The following is a 21,200-nucleotide window of genomic DNA, read 5'->3' as shown; positions in this document are numbered from 1 at the left end:
AAACAGCATTAAAAATTTAGAGGAACACATATTTTGAGGAGCTGGGTTTGGGTGGTGTTTACTCGACAAGTCTTTGTTCTCGAGCCATCACAGGGGTGTCTGCCGCCAACCTGATTTAAAAGGCTGATCCCGAGAGGCAAGTCAACCTCCCAGGATTTCCAAATTGGAGATACTGGGAGATAGGGTGTTATGGGTCCATGACTTTATGATGTCCCTCTGGAGTGGCCTGGTGCTCCAGTGATGGAGGGAGGCTGGGGACATGCACTCAGTTGATTCCACACTGGGGAGCCATGCCAGGAACCACCACCATACCACAGGGTGATTCCCTCCTGCCAAACCATTCCATGATTCTCCAGTTGCCTCTGGCCCACCCCCACCGGCATCAGCTGTCAGGTGGGATGGCTGGGAAGGTGTAATAAGCTCTGCTGTGGTTTTCTTCCCTGCCCAGAGGAAAAGTTGCTGCCTCTGCAGAGCAGTTAAGAGATTTGCTGTGGGGCACAGCAGCTCACAGTAGCCCTGTCCTCATTGTGAATGTGGAGCTAGATAGGAACCAGTGCCTTAAAACACCATCCTGTCAACTCCCTGTTTGCATCCCAGGAAAGTCAGCCCAGCCCAGCAGTCCTCCTGAAACACCCCAGTGATGCATTTCAGGGAATAGGAATCTCCTGCACAAAACCTTCTGTCTGCTGAGGCTCACCAGGCTCCAGCACAGCTGACATTCCCACTGCATTTCTCTTGTGTTGGACTGATATCCCTTCTCCTGCCTGGTACGGCACGCATTCCCTAAATCCTGCCTTTCCTAGGGCTGGCCGTGTTTTCACAATCTATCCCTGGGATCCTGGCGAGGAGGATGACGAGGCACTGGGTGGGAGTGTCACACCGAGTATCGGTTCGTGTTCTCCCGCAGCAGGAGAGGTCGTGTCAAACCCGAGCTGCCGAAATGCCGGCTGTCAGGCAGGGAGCTGCTCTCCCCGTGCCCGCCCGGCTCACCCGGCCGCATTCCTCCCACAGGAACTCACCGGGGCGGCTCCTCCGTGCGGCGCTTGGACCCGGGCCAGGCGCTGCGCTGGGCATAAGCCCCTCAGAGAAACCCACAGCAGCGGGGAACTCAGCAAATGTCAAGCTAAGGAGTCTGAGCTTCTCCCAGACCGCTGTCTTCAGGGGGAAGCTCTTCCTTGTTTCTTTCCCTAGTGTCGCAGTTACAGCTGTTTCCTCCCAGGGCCAGCGACACGGGGTCTCACATCACATGGACATGGCGGGGGTTCAACACACAGCGTGGGCATGGTGGGGAAGCCTGCAGACACCTGCACATCCATAAAAAACACTCTCAAAAGCCTCAGTTTTGGGAGAGGAATGGCCAACCAGAATGATCCCACCCTGCCATGGACACATGGATATGACCCAGCTGATATCTTCTCTGCCAAGCACACTTTCCTCTATCCCAGGTTGTTCCAAGCCCTGTCTAACCTGGCTTTGAACAATTCCAGGGATGGGGCAGCCATTCTCTGTGCCAGAGCCTCAGCATCCCCACAGGGAAGAATTTGTTCCCAATATCCCATCTAAACCTACTGTCTTTCATGGAAGAGCTGGGGCAAAACGAGGGGCTTTATGGCCACATAACCCCAAGGAACACAGTGCCACAGAGGGGGTACCCCAAAGGGGACTCTGCTCCACACCGCTGATTGCTTTGGGGAATTTGAGAGAAGGAACGCTTTGCCTTTTCCCTCCGTCTCCCAGCACCTTTCCTTGCCGCAGACATCGGGACAGAGAGCAGGCAGGGGCGATGCTGGAGGAAAACAAGCGGCGAGCCAGCGCTGAGGAGAGCCCTGGGCTGCACAAAAGGTGCCTTGTTCCCCCCATAAGGCGGTCGGGCAGCACGTTCCCCCCTCGCCGGCGATGGAAAACTGAGCTCCAAGCACTCCTTCACCTCCCCTCGCCACCTTCAACCTTCCCATTGGGTACAAAATGTTCTTAGGATCAAGAAACCCGAAGTTTAACACGTCCCTCCTGGGTTCTTGGTCGCCTTGCCTGGGGAGTGGGCGAAGGCTGCAGCAGCCCCCGGCGCTCCCGGGGCCACCGGCTCCTGGTTATACAGTAACCTGTTGCTCCGGGTCCCAGCTCCACCTCTCGCTGCCTCCACATCCCTCCCCTCCTTTCTCCTCTGCCAAGGAACCTCTGTCACCTGCTCTCAGACACCCGCGGCGAGCGGCACCGGGAGGAAAGGGCAGCGGGGAGCCACGCAACGGGGACCCCCAGGCCGGGGTGCCGGGTGGGCTCTGCCTCCCACTCCCTTCCGCGCTCGGGGCATCGGGCTTACAGCCTGTACAGGGAGGACACGGAGCTTGACTGCTGGAGAATGGCAGCAGGATTTAACTAGGAAGGCACGGAAAACTGGGAGAGAACTCACGGGAGCTGAGCGAACTGCGGGAGACTAGAGCCGCTTCTCAGCACCGGTGAGTCTCTCTTTGCAAATCCTAAAACTTCATCCCCCTCCCCAGCTTTTATCCACTTCAAAAGTCTCTCTGATTTTGCTGTGGAGGGAGAATGGCTGGAGAGGGGTTGTGGCTGGGAGAACTATCAGTGTAGCTTTCTGTTGTTTTAGTTAAAAAAATATGAAAAAACGTACTTTTCCCAGCATTGTGTTTTCTGAGGTTTTTTCCCGTCCTGGTGATTCCCCGCCGGGTGAGATCCAGTAGGTGGCACTTTCTTGGCAGCAAAATGTTCATTTGGCACAGAACGAAGCATTTTTTCTGTTCCTAATGAAGTCTGGAGACGTAGTTTTGAGCAGCTGTTTGTTTGCAAACCTCGGGGTTTCCTCTTTTGGGGAAGTGTGTAGAATTTCAGGCCGTTCCCTGCCGGGCCCCTCAAAGAGCTGACGGTCTTGGTGGGCCAGCTCTCCCTACCCCTCATCCTGGCAGGATTTGTCGCCCAATTTCAGCACTGAGGGAAGCTCGGAGCTGCCCTGTTCCCTCGTCTGACAGCTCTGCCTCCTGATGAGATTTCATCTACGTACTAGTCACAGCATTCCCGTCCCCTTTCTCTTATTTTCCTGGAAAATGCCGGTGCAAACTCCACTGAGGACAAGGCTCAGGGACAAATGATGTGACTGACATTATTTTCAAATACTGGAAATAACTGTGACACAGCGCAGTAGTAAAATCCGGTGATTGCCCTGCTGTAATTAGGGCAACAGGGAGTTAACACTTGTGTTGCTGGGCTGCTCCAAAAGCAGGGATCAGATCCATTGGTAGTTGCTCATCCAGGAGTGCCAGAACTTGGCTGGCATGTGCCCCAAAAAAGGATTTTTTCTGAGTAAAGAAGTGACAGACAGAGGCTCATCCCCCAGCTGATACAGCGGGGACCCACGCATGGTTTTGCCCACAGATGTCACAGGCAACAGCACATTCCTGACTCCATTTTGCTCTGTGAGTTTTCAGTGGATTAAGAAGGAAAATTAGTCCTTCCCAGACAGAAAGAGCAGGCAGCAGTGCTGAACCAAGGAGCCCTTTAAAACAGGACTGGGAAGAGGGACTTGGGATCCACTGTGGGAAGGTGTCTGTGAGAGGCAAAGGTCGTTGGTTGGCCATGTTTAAAACCAAGGCTTGAAGTGGTGTTTGGGACAACGCTACAGCTCAGATCCACTGTGGTCAGGTCTGCATTGTTCCTGCTGCTGGTTTCCACAGCCGAAGCCTTGGGAAGGAGCTCACCTTCTTCCAACTGTGTCTCAGCTGTCCAGGTGGTCTAGAGCAGGATCTACTCTGCTGTACTCATCAGGGCACGGTGGGTTTGTCATATAAACATAGAGCTTAGAGGAACAGGGGATGTTTTTGGGCACCTGAGGAAAAGTTCGGCACCAGCATTGTTGAGCTGGCTGTTGGTGAAGTCCCGGGAAGGGAGCAGCTGTGAGTGACGCTGGAGAATGGCTGTGACGTGCACGCACTGCTCGCGTGGGGCCATGGAGCAGTTTGCCAAGACAAGTATTGAGTCCTTGGCTTTCTGCCCCTCTGCCATCACCCCCCATGTCAGGGTGGGCACAGACACCATGAGAGAGGAGGGCAGCCGGGATGCTTCTCAGCACCAGGAGGAAATGTCTTCTGAGCCACAGGATAGGTATCGCAGGGACAGACAGAATGTGCCTTCAGCGTCCACCTCTGCTGACTGCAAACCACTCACCGTCAGTCAGAGTGACAAAGTCCAGCCTTGAGCCTGAAATAGCCCTGCAGGCTGTTGCTCCTGGGTCTCCATCTACCCAACTCCCATGGATAGTGTGATGGGTTGAGGGTAGGACTATATGATCTCAAAGGTCTCTTCCAACCTTGATGATTCTGTGAAGGACACTTCAGAGCAGATGCTGTGTGTGGTGATGTCACAGCAGCCACCATTTTGTCAGGCTGTGACAAATTGTCATGGCTGCCTACCTGGATTCATCCAAGAGCACGAAGAGACAGGAAGGGCTGTACAGGAGGAACCCTGGCCTGCTTGCTCTGCTCTGGTCACTCAACCAGGCTGTAGGTCCTGAGAGGAGACCCTGCTGGGGCATGGTTGCAGGGCCAAACCTGCCAGAAGTTTGTTGGCATCTGCCCCTGGATGAGATGGCTTGGAATGTGCTGGAAAACAAAATGCTTTTCACAGGGTCACGGGATCATTCTGGAAAGGAAAGATTCAGAAGAGACATTAATGCACTGTAGGACTTGGGAGGTTTCAGTCCTTGTGGCAAAAAAGAAAGGAGTGAAACAGAGAGAACAAATGTGTTGGCTTGTGTGGGCTTGAGAAACATCCATATGAAATAAGTCCTGAGTGCGTGGGGGACTCTTGGAGTATTATTCCCAGAGGGTTGATCCGGGGGTGCTGCTTTGGAGCACTTTCCGTCATTCTCTTGGCTTTTTCCCTTCCATGCCATGGTCTCTCTGAAGTGCTGGGCTAGGGCAGGATTGTGGTTTTGAAGAAGACTCAATGTTTTAGTCCTTGAATGGGGCTGATCAGGGCTCATGACTCCTTTCGACAAGTGCAGTCAGCAATGCTGCCCTTCCCTCCAGGGTGGACAGGAATGCACGGCCTTTAGCCTGTGAGTTTGGTGTCACTGTCAATAAAACAATCACTCTTGGAAAGTACTCAAGCCTAGCCTAGTGACCCCCATGCAGAAGTGCCAAGTAAAGTCCACAGACTTGCTGGAGTGACAGGGATGACCTCCTGTACTCTGCTAGAGCTTTACCAGCAGCTCAGTGTCTGCCTGGCATGGCAGCTCCCATGGGCTGCTGGCAGATCCAGCAGCACTTGGCTCTGCCAGCATGTCCTCCTGAACCACTTGTTTGACCAAGGCACAGCAGGTGCCCAGAGAAATACCCATCTACCTGCCCAGGAGGTACTCATGTTTCCCATTCCAGGGGAGGGGAAGGGTGGTACCTCCAGAAACCCTCCCTGCTCATCCGACTGCATTGTAGGAGAGTTCTTGCACCATCGGAAATGGTACCAGGCACTGTACAACACCTGAGAGATGCAGGAGGCGAGATCCAAGGAGGCCCAGGAGGCCTGAGAGCACAGCTTGGCTCTGGATCTCCACCTGCCCACAAAACCATAGTTAGGAATGCAGCAGTGCAGAAGGATTTTCATGGAGTGGGGAGGCTGTGACCAGCATCTCTGTCTGCTTGCAGTGGGTTTGGTATGTCTGGCTCAGGGAAAAATATGCTGTCACCCATCCCTAAAATATTTAGGTGTTAAGAGAGAAAGGAAGGGGATACAGGGAGAGCTGCTCCCACAAGGAGATGGCCACCTCTGCACATAGGTAAGGGTTTGTCTTTTCCCAAGGCAGCGAGAGTTTTCCTTTCTCCTGGGCTGGCGACAGTACCGCCTCCAAAATTGAAATGCACGATGCCATGGGGTAACCAAAAAAGTCCTGGCATTTTACTTCCTGGTAATCCAGATAAATTAGGAGGAATTGCAATTAAGAAGGGAGGGAAGGGTGTGTAGCTGAGCTGGACCGGTTTGCAGATATTTCCCATTCACCTGAACTGCAATTCCCCAGGACAGCCCAGCCCTTGTTCCCAGTCCCCAAGTGCTCCCAAGGGCGTTACTGCAACCTGCTCACTGCCACTGAGGATCTGCTGAGGAACAGAACAAAAGCTTCCAACCCCCGGGAAGAAGTGGGGAGTCACTGGCTCTGCCTGCTCAGCTGCCCTGGGACAGGGACTGAAGCCCAGACAAGTTGCTGGGGCCCTGATTTGGTTGGAAGCACCAAGTGAGGCCTGGAGGTGCCTGTTCCTGCAGGCACAGTGGGATCTGGGGACCTTCACAAGGCAAGAGGCTGGTGGCAGAGGCTGGGCTGCTCCAGCCCAGAACTAGACCCTGCTTGGGATGCTCTGTGCCCTTACATCCATCCCTACCTTCAGAGGAGGGTCCAAATCAAGCCCTCTCAACAGCATCTCCCACAAAGGTTCTCCTTGTCCTGCTGAGATGGGCAAACACATGTCACATGTGGCAAATCCTCATCTCCAGTGCCAGGGGCCCATTCCCCCATCCAGTCCGCACTTGGGGTTTCACCTGTCAGGGCATTAGCCCACCTATTCACCTTTCCTTTCCCACTCCCTGGACTCTGCCACAGCTTCTAGCAGCAATTTCAGCTGTAATGGAGGAGCTGAGCACCCTCAAGGTAATGGGATGGGATTTTGCAACAGCCTTGGCTGTCGTGATGGGCAGGTCTGGCACAAATGAGCCCTCACAGCTCAGGGGCCTCCAACCTAGCCTTGCCCCAGGTGAAGACAGAACTTTCCATGGTGGAACAAAAACACTCCACATTTGTGGTCTGAGGTCTTTCAGTACTGCCTTGGATGGGACAGAAAATTCTTTCCTATTTTTAGTTTCTGGTTGGGGCACTGACTCCCAAAAGCTTTCATAATTTGAATTTTAGTCCTTCCTGCTTCCTTTTTTCTTTTTTCCCTTCTTCTGTCTTATCAGTCTCAACTTGTCCAGATCTATATCCTACAAAGGTAAAGTGCAGCCCATCCAAATGGCAATAAACCAAAGTTCAGGCACCACAGCTGATTCAGAAAGTGAAGTAGTGTTGCTGGTGGGATGGCGATTGGGATCAGGCTGAGTCAACACCACCCTCCCCCAGACTGTTTACACCTAACTTTCCTGTCGCTCAGGATGGACAGAAGTAGGAATCACCTGGAAGCTGAGAATCTCTTCATGCCTTACAAGCTGGAAGTAGAGCTGAGGGTGGCTCTAGATTCCCTTACCAGAAAATACAAGGTGAATCCCAAACCTGAGCTACCTCACTGCTGTGGACATGCCAGTGGCTTGTCCTAGTCTGTCACTCATTCCTTATTGCCCCCATCAGGACTCCCTTGGGCCAATCCTTGTCCCACCACTGCTGCCAGCCAGAATTGTGACTTATGGACAAAAATTTTTCCAAGTCCTCCAAACTCCTCTGTGCACTTTTCACAAGGGCATGGAGTGACAGAACAAGGTGGAATGGCCTTAAGCTGAAGGAGCTTTGCTTTACTTTAAATTTTGGGAAGAATTTTTACCCTGTAAGGGTGCTGAGGCCCTGGCACAGGTTTCCCAGAGAAGCTGTGGCTGCCCCATCCTTGGAAGTGCTCAAGGCCAGTCTGGACAGGGCTTGGAGCAACCTGGCCTAGTGGAAGGGAGGGACAGGGCATGGTCCATTTTCCATAAAGGGAAATGGAACTTTTTTCCAACACAAACCACTTTATGACATTATGATAAGTCAGGTTTGAGGCTTTTAGTGATGACTCTATGGAGGCAAAGCAGTGACTTCACTGTTAGTGCTGAGATAAACACAGAGGTGTCCATTTGCCTGAGCCTGAGACAATCCTTTTATCAGTAAATTCACTTCATAAAAACACCAGGGAGAGGAGAAGAGAGAAAGGTAATTTGCACCCACGATATCCCTTAATAAATCATAGGCTGGAGCCTACTCTCATTCCTGACACTGCTGCCTCTTAATTATAGCTGCGTTCAGCTGAGGAGACAGAGGAGGAGAGCTGGGCTCTATGCAGAAGGGAGCACTAATTAAAACCTCTTTTCTCTGGGAAGATATTAATGTCTTCCTCTGGGGCAGAAGCAAATGGCCTTGTCTGTGGCCATTCCCGCGGGTTAACCTGTAACTCTGACTTTCACACAGCCAGGCAGTTTGTCCTGTTTTTGGTACCTGGTGCTCTCAGCATGGCTTCTGGGCTGAGATATGGGACTTTCAAAAGTCCTTGAAAAAGGAACAGGAATAACATGTAGCCAGGCAGCCTGTGCAGGTGTGGAAGTAAGGCTAGGTAGTAGGGGTGGCTCCTCAGTCCAGGTACAGACCACAAAAGGGTTTTGCGCACTGTCCCCTGATATGTGACACAGGCAGGATTTCTGACATGGAGAGGGTACCCCCAGACTGCACCCAAACAAATCCTCTGATTGGAGTTATGTGGACTTCAGCAGGCGTGATCCACTTCCCCATGAGAGGAGAGTCCATGCCCTCAGGCTGGTGGGGGAAGGAGTCTTGTACCACCAGGTACCCGCACACCAGCATCTCTGCCTGATCTCCTGATGGCTTTGAGACCTGGTCATGCAGGCAGGCACATTCCTGATTCACTCCTTTTTCAGTTCAGGAGAACAGAAACCCTGCCAAACTGTGGGAGGGGAATGGTACATCTGAACCATGGAAATGACACCTTGACCCACTGAAGTCAAAGGGCTGATTCTGTGATTCTATCTATTTATTCTATGTTTCCATGACTCCCAAAGAGAGTAACTTAGAAATCTCCAGCTGCCCCTGCAGAGTTTCCATAGCAGGGAACCCAGCTGGTGAAGGAAGGCTCTAGTCCAGCACCCAGGTACATGCTCACTCCAACCTGGCATTCAAGCCAGAGTCAAAACACAAGGAAAATATTGGTTTGGATTTTTCCCCCTTGTTTGTTTTGCAACAGAAGATGCAGGGCTGGAGAGTAAAAGTAGCATGAAAGGCTCTCAGGGATAACTTCAAGACTGTCAAGTTTGCTGTGCGTTGCTATTGCTTGGAAAAATAGGCTGATAAAGTTTCAGTAGCTTAAAAAAAGCCAGAAAAGCTGTGCCTCTGTCAGAGAAGCTGCTGCACGGAGCGAGACAGGAGCAGGTTCAACAGGATATATTGAGAGCAAATGTACCAGAGCTGTGTTCATTGCTGGTCTCTGCCAGAACGAGCAGGTAACACCCAAGGTGTGGTTGGGCCATCGGCTGCCTGAGCAATCTCTTGACAAGGAAGAACCTTTTGCTACTGCTGTGTCTGCTCCGAGCTTAAAAACAAACCAGGAGCAGCCCCTGTATCTGTGACTTCAGCCCTGAAACTTCCAGTGCTCTTCAGCTTGGGAGAGGGACACTGAGATGCTGCTGTCCTTGAGATCTGTGATACAGCCTGTGGCATGGAGACAGGGAATGAGGGACCAGCTGCTTCCTGCTGACAGAGCTGGGGGGCATCCCATGAAACCAGCAGCTGGTGAGTGCAGCAGGAACAAAAGGAGGGGGCTGAGAACACCATGCAGAGCCAAGCACGAAGCATCCTGCCACAGGCCATTCAGGATGTCCAAAGTTTACACAGCTTGGCCAAACGCAGTTGGAGAAAGTCAGGGATGGAAAAGGGTACCAGGAGCTCTTCACTCTCACTGCTGGAGGCTGGGAAATGCAGAGAGGCTTCCTGTGCTCCCGTCTTGTTCCTGGCTTCTCCTCCAGGTATCCATGAGTGCTGCAGCGATGTGTGCCCCCAACCTGCCACCAAGCAGAACTGAGGGCAGGTGATGGGAAAGGTGATGGACCACCCCACATCTAGGCAGCTGTTCCTGGCTCCTCTGAGCCAAGGAGAGGATGGAAGGGAGGAGAGGAATTCTGGCCTCAGTGACTGCTCAGTGGAAGGAAACGTTGTACAGGTTTAGTCACAGCCCAGGAAGGGAGGCCTGAAACCAGCCAAGCAGCCAAAGCCCTGCCACAGCCACATGCAAACTAGACCAGACAGGTCCCAGAACATCTGCTCCACACCTGGCATGAGCCTGGAGACACTCCTGCTCCCTGATCACTTTTCCCTGCCTGCCAACAGCTGGTGAGCAAACAGTCAGAGGTGAGAAGGCTAATGTGAAGCTGGAGAAGGTTATGGGGGAGATCTGGGCTGCCACCATCCTCAGAAGTCCCTGGTATTTTCCCAGAGCTGCTTCCAACATGATCTGCCCTTGTCAAGTACCTGTGGCTGCCAGGATGCTGCTCACAGAGGCCGTGCTCTGCTCCAGTGCCACGTGGGTGATGGACACACAGGTCCTTCTCTTGGAATCCTGTCCTGACAACTCAAGCTAAAGGAGCACTTGGATAGCTCATGACATCCCTGAGCATCCATGAGCTCAGCTGTAGGCCCCCAGGGCAGTATTCAGGAGCACCTGGCTGGGGAGCACCAGGAACAGCCCTTTGTCCTTCCCAAACCACAGGTATTCCTGTGCTCTCAGGGCCACCTGCCCCTCCCTTCAGAACAACCTTCCCAGAATATACCAGGTTCTCCAGTGTGCATGTTTAGGAACAACTCTGCTTCTGCTAGCCCTTCTCTGCTCCAGAGGGGATGCATAAACCTGTGCCTCATTTAAGGATCAGACCCCAATGACAGTCAGGCCAGCAAGGAGAGTTCAGTGGTTTTAAACCTCAGGTCATGGTAAGCACTACCTGGATCCCCTTTGGCTGCTGGAGCATCCATGTGGCCTTTGTTGGCCCCACTGCATGCCAACTGCCCTGATCCTTCCACACACACCCTGCCCACCTGGCATAAGAAGGATTCTTGCTCCTTTCACCCTCTCCTCTGAGGATTACAAGGGTTATCCAGGCCAGAAGACTCCTCAGGAGATCTCCAGTCCAACCTCAAGCAGGGTCAACTCTGAAATCAGAACAGGCTGCACAGTTCACTCCTGCTGTTCTTGAAAATCTCCAAGAATGAGATGGCACAACCTCCCTGGGCAAACCTGCTCCACAGTGCTGTGGTTCCCAGGAGCAGAAACCCTGTCCTTCATGTGCCCTGCACAGCTTCAGACTTTGGAACTGGAAATCTCCATACCAAAGACGCTGTGGGCACACAGTAGTGGCCAGGGAAGCCTTTCCTCTTTAAGGGGCTGCAGGAAACTCTTCTCTCCCCTTCCCAGCCCTGGAATCAGTGTGGTTCCTCCTAGCCCAGCTCAGACTCCCATCCCAGCCTCTCCATGGACCAATTGTGCTTTTTCCTCCTTGCCCTGGCAAGAGATTTTTTTTTTTTTTTTTTTTGTGGTAAGATTGTTAAAACAATTCTGCACCGCAAGATTAGAAACTGCCATTTGAATTATTTTGATAAACCCAGCCTCACACATCCTTCTATTCTATACAGAACAAAGGGCAAAGGGAATGGGGTTTATTTTGGTTTTGGAATGATCTCTCCTGGGACTGTTTTTGGTTACTGGGTAACTGGATGTTCAGGCTGAAAAACCCTTCTGTGGTCTCATCCACAGCTTCAGTGAAAGCCCGAACACTGGAAATCAACCCAGTGATTTCCTGTGACTGTACATCTTGTCTTCTGAAACAGAGCAGGGCATCCTTCAGCTGGGTGTGAGTATTTTGAAGCAGAACATGTTTTGTACTGTCAATGAATATTATGGTTCCTATAGGGACTCTGTGAAAATCCAAAAGTCTCAGCATTTTGCATGTAAAACAAATCAGTGATGGACAGCAAGAGTTCCTTTGCATGAACTCCCATTTCTGCCTTTCAGAGGTGAATGGGAAAGGATAAATCACCATTTTTCCATTTAAAATTTTATCTACCATGATAATATATAGGAAAATACCAACTACAGAAGGAAAAAGCTACATTAGACTACTACTAAAAAAGCTCAAGTGACATTTTCAGACCAAAAGCTGACCTGAGCCCCACCACATCTCCAGGAGCCACCACTGAGCTGGTTAAACTGGTGTCAGGCTGTTTTCCTGCAGTGACACTCGGAGCCAGTTTTCCATGTGCCAAGTTTTAGCTCAAATGAATTGTTACAAATAGCCAAAAATACCCAGGCAGGATATGAGTAGGAAGCACAAAATAGGATGGGAAGAGATAGCAATGAATGTTGTCATCATTAACTTAAAAGGGCTGGAAAAGCCTTAAATATCAAATGGGATTTTTAAGAGATTAATCTCCTCCCTTAATTCTTCTGCCCCACCCTCCCAACAAAAAGCCCAGGATGAGTTTTAGAGCAGGAAATGAAAATTACTGATGCTTCCCAAGCCCCAAGTCCCTATTGCTATGGGCAAAGATTTGGAACAGGAGCAGAGTGGAATAGCTCCTCCCTGCTATAAGCAGAGGGAGATGGGCTGCAACCCTCTCCCTTTTTTTGGGGAAAGATAGGATGCTGTGACCTTTCTACATAGGCAGAAAAGGATTTTTAGTTCAGACTGACCAATTACTTCGTGCAGATTTACCAATCCTCATCTAACCCCAGAGACTTTCTTTGCTGGAGACAAACTGAAGCTAAACGTGGCCCCAGAGTGGCTCTCAGCCTAATAACAGCCTTTCTCTGATAGAGAAAAAGCTCTTGGCACACCAACTGCCCTGCTACATGCCTGAATTTCTGCCAGGGAAGTGAATCAGCATTTCAGGGAGTGACCAAAAATGCCCTTCCTTTAGAAGGAGGTGGTGGAAAGGTCCCTTGGATCTCAGCAGCTCTGTCTTGCTCCTGAACCAGTCAGCACGGGGGAGTGCACTGACAAACAAGACTCCCTCTTGCCCCTCCTGAGGAACCAGCCACACCCCCCAGCTTTGCTTGGTGCTTTTCAGCCCAGTTTGGGCTGGCAGTAGCTAGGCAAGGATGGTCAGGTGTATCAAGCTCTGCCTGGGGCTAAAGATTGGGAATTACTGTGGAAAATGAATCTGCCTGCCAAATGCATCTGTTAGGCTTTTGTCCTGTTAGGGGTAAGGAGGCAGGAATGCTGAGGCTGGTTTTAGGGATTGCACAGGATTGATGTGAGGAGGGCACCGTGTTCTTACATATTACAGCAATTATCTAATGGAAAATTAAGACACTTGAGTGATTAGCTCAAACAGCAAGGCCAACCTGTCCCCTACCTGTACATCCACACATAGTGAGAAATGATTGATCCCCACCAGACAAACCAGGACCACCCAGGGAATATCAACATGGTCCCTGTTGGACCAGGCAGCTTTGAAGCTTCTGGAAGAAGCAGTCTTGTTGTGGGTGCTTTGCATAAACAGAGCACCACCTTCCAGCATGGATGTCACAGTCCTGAGCTTTGTTCCTGGAAATCCCACCATGACAAGCACCACTCCACTGTGCTTCTCTCCATCAGAGCTGTGACATTACTGTGGGAAGCAGTAGGGACACAACAGGAACCCTCACAACTCCATCCAAGCTTTAGCCCATCCTCACAGATTCTGGGATGCTTTGGGTTGGAAGGGATCTTAAAGCCCATCCAGCTCCACCCCCTGCCATGGGCAGGGACACCTTCCCTTAGACCAGGTTGCTCCAAGCTCTGTCCAGCCTGGCCTTGGACACTTCCAGGGCTGGGCAGTCTGCAACCCCCACTGATGCCAGCCTTTCACCGAGTCTCCCAGCTGTTCCACAGATGCCTTCGAGCTTGGAAAAGCCATCAGAGAAATATTCCAGCTCTGCAGGAGGTGCACATGAGGAAGAGTTCTGAGAGCTGGTGCCTGCAGCCAGGAACACGAGCACACAGCCAGTTTCAGGATTTTGGTGTTTTGCCTGAACACAAAGGCCATTAATGCCCTCCTCCAGGCTGAGCTCAGCCGTTATCTGTCCTGCTCTGAAATATGACATGCACAGGCAGAGTCACTCCCTATTTTTACTGGCCTCATCTCTGAGTCCTGATTTTTACAGAGCAAAGAAAAAACTTCCCTTTCATCAAAAGTGTGAAATCCTTCCCGTGTCTAAAAATCACAACTTTAAACCCCTTGCTGCTGGTGAGCCAGTGCTGAGAGTACAGCACGAGGCTGGGAAAAGGGGATAATTTTGGGGGGATGTGAGAAGAATAAGAATGCAGAGCAGAGAAACCTTCAGCATGACAACCACCAGTGCTTTCTTCAGCAAACTTTTTGGATACCAGGCATGCTACACCCACAGGTCCTGGCGGCACTGGAGCCATCCAGCCTTTCCCTTGCATCCTGCCTAGACAGTCCCACGGCCAGCTCCAGCCTCCCACAGCTCCTTGGCTCCCACCTCCCACGAGCTGGGTGGTGCTAGGGACAGGATTAGCTCACAGAAGGTGTGGGCACAAAACAAAAACAGGACAGAGGGGAAAAAGCTACAAAATTCCTCACAAAACTCCTCTCTTCCCAGGAAGCTGAGGGAACGCGTCATGCTGGTTTTTCTTCCTGGGCAGTACAAGTGACTCATGACACTTTCTCCCAGTCAGGTAGTTTTGAACTGGGGTCTTTTAATTTAAACCATTTAATGAGGTTTTATGTAAGGAATGCTCATTCATCTCCCTCCATCTTTCCAAAAGCATCCATTAATATTTAATGTGCTGTTTCTGGGCCTGGCTCTCTAGTTTTCTAAATTGCAGCCCAAGCATGGATAATACTCACCTTGGAACCCCTGGCAAGACATACAGCAAGCCCAAACCTGCTCCCTGTTCTCCTTCCACCCAGCTCCTGCAGAATTCAGGAACAGAGAGGAAAAGTGTAAATCCAGGAGCTGTGACTCGGCACCAGGACTCTGCAAACAAGTCTTTTCAAGGTGTAGTGGAGCCAGCTTCCATTTTTTTCCCAAGATCTTGGAAACGGTGGCTATTTGTGCATTTTCCCTGAGTATTTATAGAGCAGGGCGCTGTCCAGACTTGCTTTTGGTTGTAGTTCTGGGAGGAAGGTTTTACTTTCTGGCAGGAATATAAAATCTCCTCAATTGTGGTTCAGATCTTTCCTTTCCCGCTCCAGCCTGTGGGCACCAAGGGCCTCCAGTGCCACTGGACTCCAGAGTGGGACCTAAATTAAAGTCTGCTTGTGGATCACCATGGACGCATTCTCTCTGGAGGTAGTTCATTAATCTCCCATCAGGAATATATTGGCACTTTTGCTCTGTAGTGCCAGTTTGTGTTTCTGAGCTCCCAAGGCTCCATTTCAGCCCCTTGGAGACAGAAAGGAAATCCAGATAGGATTCAGAGGGGGAGTCAGGATCCACCAAAGCTGGTATGGGGGTGGCTGTAGGTCTGAGATGCCTCAGTCCAAATGAGCGGCTGCCACCTCTGCTGTGGAGGCTGAAGAACACTTGGTTCCTCTCTGCCCAGACCTGTTGGGCTGGGTTATATTTATCCAGGTGCTTGTCTTCTGGAGAATCTCCACAATGTGAACAATTTGATGTGCAGAGCAGGGAGTGTTTCCTTCAGACACCTGGCAGGTTATACCTGGGGACTGCCTCTGCTGGAACATGGCACATGCCACACACACCCTGGAGCTCCACACACACTCCCCCCTTCCACAGGCTTATGTCTTTCCAAAGGGACTCATGATTCTGAGTGGCTCTGTCACTGTAAAGGTAACTTGAAAGGGTGGAAGAAGGAAAAAAACAGAGGACTTGCCACTTTCCCGAACTTGGGGTGCTGTAAAGGCATCTCAAACAACACAGATAACAGTGGGAACTCCTGCAGCCACCAGGCTCCCCAGGCAGTGTCATCTGGATGTGTTCCCCTTTCCAAAGCAGGAATCACCACCATTGAAACAGAGTGATGAAGTTCTTACTTGGTCCTGCTGAACAACCAAGGCCTGATTTTGCAAAAACAGGGTTTGGAAATTTTGGAAGGGACAAGATCCTGGCTTGCTTCTCCAAGGAAAAACAACAACCTGTTCCTCTGTTTGGCTGTCAGCCTCTCTGCTCTGGATTTGCATTTCCTGATGCTTTCTGACTAACCCAAAGATTATTTTTTTTATGAGTGCATGTTCCTGGTAGAGACCCTGAGTTTCTCCTGGTTAACCCTGAAGCCATCCTTACAGGCAGGTTCATAAAAGCAACTAAAAGCAGAAGGGTGGTTCCAGGAGCCTAGACCAGCAGACCAGAGACCCATGTGAAGTTCTCAAATCAACCACAGCTCCTGGGGTCCCTCTCACAACACTTTGAGAGATTTAAACCAGTTTGTGTGAATTTAGGACTCTTCGTGTCTCATGAGGAGCCCTGAGCACACATGTCCCAGTGCCTCACTAATGCCCAAAAGCTGCTTAATTAGTGGTTTGATGTGGGATTGTGGCCTTCCCTACCTGCCAGCTCCTTCTATATAATCAGAGAGGATAGGATGGATTTCGGGAACTGGTGGGATACTCCCAGGAGCTGGGGGAACTGTCTGGAGCAGGAGCAGTGCAGGACACACACACACCACGGTGCCTGTTGTCCCTTTGCTCTACTGTGAGTCCAAGCAGCCCAAGCTTTACAGCACAGCCCATCAAACAGCTTTCTCCAGCATGACATTCCTGTAGGAAAACACCCAGCAGCCCTAACAGACAGCTTTTGTGGGCCTGGGAAGTCTAAGAGATAACATCGTGTGGTGGCCAGCTCATGTTTCTTCCTGACGCTTTATGTTACTGCCAAGGCTGCTGCCAATCCAGCATTTCTGCCTGGCCCATCCCCCTGGCACGGGATACACACACAGACAGCAGGGTTACATAGGACCCCTCACCCCAGGCAGGATCCCAGGCAGCATTTCCATCCCAGGGATCTCCCCAGTGCCCAAGCCCCATCACCTCTTGGTGCAGAGACTCCCTTCAGCATGGCTGATGGGGAATTCAGAAGTCCTGTTGCCCCAGGCAGATTTTGGTGGGTTGATTGATGGAAACACAGGCAAGGGTTAGAACATGCTTGGAAAAAGTTGCTATTACTCCTAGGTCACTTAGCTTAAGATTTTTGGGGGGTTTGCCATGTTTTTCTATGGTTCCAGCAAAAACTGTTCTGTTCTGACCAGCATAAATCCTTGCTGCTGCAATCACATCCTAATATTTTCTGATACCAACAAACCCAGTTTCAGTCTTAAAGATCTTAGACCCATAAAGAGAAAAACCCACAAACACCAGATGCTGCTGTTATTAACAGTGATGACAATAATAATAATAACAATAATAAAAAAATAATAATAGCCCTAAAAACCCCACATTGAAGTATTTCATATTTGCACATTTGCAAAGGAATCCAGAATTTTTCATGTCCTTTCCATGCCCTATAAGAAGTCTGACCACAGCAGATAAGGGAGAACTATACCTAATAAAAATAAAGTAAAACAATAGCAGAGATCAGCCCAGAGAGGAGAAAGAGGTATTGCTCTTTCCCTTCACAAAGTGCTTCTCCACCCTTGGACAAGAGGGATCAATGTCACAGCTCCCTCTTCAAAGAGACTCAGAGAAAGCCAAAACAATGCATGGCCAGCTTCCATTTGCTATAAAAGTACAGAAATGTGGCGCAGACAATGCCAGGCTCCTGTCACGGCTCCGTGTGTCTTTGGGAGGATATTTGACCTCCAAGGATAAGACTGGCCGGAAAGTCAGGGAGTGGGATTTCCTGTGCTTTAAAGTACAACATGTCTTCACCCACCTTGATGGCCTTCAGCACTGATTTGGGCTGGCCTCCCTAAGTCCCTCTGGGACCTCCTGGCCTGGGCCAGATCAAGGTGCCAGGATTTAGCCATGGAGTTTAGCTGTAGTTGCTCCAGTGGCAGTGGACTGAATTTGAGCCTGGCTTAGCTCCTGGAGTCCGTATCTCATTCCATACCATGCTCATGTGCAAGGCTCAGCTGCCTTGCTTGGTGACCCAAGCAGAGACTCTGCCCTGCACCAGCAAAAGGGTGGGTGATGGTCTTGAAATTGGCTTTGATTAGGCTGAGTCAAAGGTGACACCTGCACAGCCACACATTGCATGGTGACACTTGCGTCTCACCTCCCTTCCTACGCTCCTCCTGCTGGGGAAGGAGGAGGCAGCAGCCACACCTGCTGGGAGATAAAGGGGAGATCAGAACCCTCTAATCAGGGCAGGGAAAAGACAACATCTGGCTGAGGCTGCAGCCTGTGGGAGCTCTTAATGATGCTCCCAAGGGGAGCGAGAACCTAGGGAAGGCCAGCCCACAGCTTCATCTCTTGTGTCTTGCTTCTGTCCATATTTCAGGTGAAGTGCTCTTGTGCCTCCTTCACCTTTCACAAGCCCAGTTGCCTCTTGATTTAGCAGATTCATTAGAAAGTCTCCAACCCCTTAGGAATGTGCCCTTCCCCCTTGCAGTCTTCCAGTTCAGATTCAATTAATATCCGGCAATTAACTCTGAATTAAAAGCTTTGGCATGAGGTTCCATCCTGGTTTCACTTGGCCAGCACCACACCACGCCTTCGCTGTGACCAACACAAGGCTGAGCATGGCCACGGCCTGAACGCAGCAGGGAGAGCTGAGCAAAGGGCAAATAGGAAAATAGCAGGAATAAACAAAGAAAAGGGAGCCCAGCATGATAAGGACCTGCTGATTTGGCAGGTGTGTGCACTGCTTCCAGTTTCATGGCCTCTTCGGGACACAGGCACCTTGGAAGAGAGGACAGCCTTCCAGGTTAGCTTATCATTTGGGAACACCAGCTGATCCCATCAGGACTTTATTAACCACCATGAGACGAAGAATTCAGGGCTGGTCCTGCTTCACTCACAAAGCCAGACTCCTCTGCCACTGCCATGGAGTCTGCACCTCTGGCAGCCATCCTGGGTTGCCCCAGATGGGCTCCTCAAAGAGCAGATCCCAGAGGTTTAATTTTTGGACACAGCATAGGAAGGAGAAATAAAAACCAGGGTGACCTCAGCTGGATCCCTGGTTCCTCCTGGTTCTTCACAGCTGGGGCTGGGACAGGTCTGAGCTCCATGAGCCAAACCTGGTGACACATTCCTGCTGGAGTAACCTGGATTTCAGTACATTAGGACATGGCCCTGGGGCAGTAAGAAAAAGGGAGGCAGAAATATGACACTAATATGCAGAAACACTCCCAGCTATCATCAGCTGTGGGACTCAAGTGATTGGGTGGTGCAGAATAAACAGAACAGAGCGGGGGTTTTAAGAGCCCAAGTTCTCTTTCCCAGGTATCTTATGCTAATGCACAAAGAGATCTAGGAGATAGGAACAGTTTGAGGAATGTAAAAGGAAACCAGCAGATAGCTATTAACAGAGGAAAAATTCACAGGTATCCAAGCTTGGGCACAGGGGTAGGTTTTATTACACTCAGAGGGGTTGGCAGACCACCAGGTTCCTATTCTAATGTGGTTATGAATTTATACCTCTTATAGTTGCGCATAGGGATTTCAATATCAACCACAAGAGAGACAAAAAAGGGGGAATTTAACACACAAGCTACTAAAATGCACTTGAGAGTCCTTTCTAGCAGTGTCTCCAAGCTGAGTGTGTTACAGTGTCAGAAAACAGGCTGAAAGTTGTAAGGCTGAGCCCAAAACATGCTGGGGTTCTCCATGCAGTCTGTGTACAGCCAAGTACTTCACCAGCATCCCTATAAATGCATCCCTCTGACATCCCACTGACAGTTCTGATAAGATCAGTGAGAAGACTCTCTCTGCCCTCACCTCAGGGTGAAACACACAGAGCAAAATACCACAAGTGTTCCAACATGAGGAATAAATACGGATACATAAGGAATCTAGGGCAGCTCTGCTGATGATACAACAAGCCCTGCAGCAGATAATCAGCCTCCAGAGGGGAAATCCCAGGTGTCAGGGATGACTCCAAAGTATTCCCTGGGGATTACACACACACTTTAGCCTAGATTCAGTGCAAACCCTTGAAGGAAGCTCCACTGCCTGCCCACGGCTGTCATGGCAGCCCTTGGCACATGCCAAGCACACTCAGCAATTCCCTTGCAGGAAATCCCACTGAGGGCACTGAGGAATTTTTTCCTTTAGGCCAGCAACAAGTATTTCAAAGCCAAACCTTTGAATTCTGACAACCTTACCATGAGGTAAGCGGGGTCTGACCTAGGCACAGAAGTGCCCCTGAACTTTTCAAAAGAGACTTAAAAAAATTTTAGGACTTCGCCTTGGCTTCTCTTCAGCTCACACATGCAGCAGAGGTGAAGAGCTCAGATACCAAAACAAATAATTCCCCAAGATCTTATTATATCTTGTTTTCAGGATTTGTCTGTCTTCCCTTGCAATTCTGCTGTCAGAACAGTGTCTGGATCTCTCTCACATCTTCTCCTACAATCTAATTCTCACTGGAAAGAGGGGGAAAATAATGTGTGCTGATCCTGTCTTCCTTTCACTAACCACTCACCACAGTACATTTTCCTTCATCCCTGAGCTGCCAGTGGAGCAGCATTCAGTTATCCCATTTTTCTTTATGTGAATAATCCCCTTGTAAAGATACTTTAACAGCTGGTGTAGAGCTTAAAATTACCCCATAACAAAAGCTAATGGCACTCTAGGCATGACAGATGACTTGGGACACACAGCCATGAACACAGGCGTCTGGGGCAGACCAGAGGCAAAGGCCACCTCAGTCCCTGTTTAACTTTAGGCAGGACAGTGCTGCTGGAAAAAGATGTGCCGGAACGTCACAAAGTTGGGGTGTGCCTGGAATGGAAGGGCAGAGGGAGAGGTGGAAATAGGTTTTGAAAAAACATCCTGGGATGTGTCACCTTCAACATAGGTCAGAGCAGTGAGAGGTGACTGAGAACAGGGAGGAAACACCCTTGTACTCACCTGACTGCTTCATCTGCTGGGAGACCCCAGCTTGGAGGCAGGGAGGGCAGGATGCACATGGAAAAATCACCTGAGAGCCTGTTCTATTACCACTGACCCTGTCTCTTGTGCTTCTGCTGCAGTTGCCTGGCCTGTGAAGCAACATGAGTCACAAGGGATCCCTCAACAGCAACCCTGGCTCAACAAAGTAAGGATCTTCCTGCACCACTCCTTCCTGCTGTTCAGGGGATACTCCAAGCAGTCCCACTCATCCCCAAAGTCCCTGGTGTTTGTTTCACCCCTCCTGGGCACCTCATAAGCTGGCACTGCCTCACACGTTGCCCTGTGCAATGGGGTTTGATAATGGCACATTAGGTGGAGAGCAGAGGAATACCAGGAGCCTCTCCACCTGCAGCTTCGGGCTACAGCAGCCCATGGCAACCTCCCAGTGCAGCCAGGGCCACCAGCTCTCTCCCTCCTTCCTGCACTGGATATGAGCACCTGAACCATGGCC

General features: G+C 50.6%; 1 protein-coding gene across 2 annotated transcripts in view; it reads left to right on the top strand.

Annotated features, from left to right (window-relative positions):
* The first annotated feature begins 2,173 nt into the window (after positions 1-2,173).
* The window catches only part of LOC121357308 (epidermal growth factor receptor kinase substrate 8-like protein 2), a 44,685-nt gene continuing 25,658 nt past the window's right edge, over positions 2,174-21,200 (top strand). Inside the window, exons 1-2 of one of the 2 annotated variants that reach the window (XM_041474469.1) lie at positions 2,174-2,453; positions 20,830-20,894. In XM_041474469.1, the coding sequence (XP_041330403.1) occupies positions 20,851-20,894 (44 nt within the window). In that variant the 5' untranslated portion in view covers positions 2,174-2,453; positions 20,830-20,850. The remainder of the gene's footprint in view (positions 2,454-20,829; positions 20,895-21,200) is intronic. The other variant, XM_041474471.1, reaches the window with a different exon arrangement.

Source organism: Pyrgilauda ruficollis, unplaced genomic scaffold (assembly GCF_017590135.1).
Source record: "Pyrgilauda ruficollis isolate IOZ18807 unplaced genomic scaffold, ASM1759013v1 scaffold322, whole genome shotgun sequence".
Classification (NCBI taxonomy): Eukaryota; Metazoa; Chordata; class Aves; order Passeriformes; family Passeridae; genus Pyrgilauda; species Pyrgilauda ruficollis.
The sequence above is the reverse complement of the archived record's forward strand: the minus strand, read 5'-3'. Positions and strand labels throughout refer to the sequence as shown.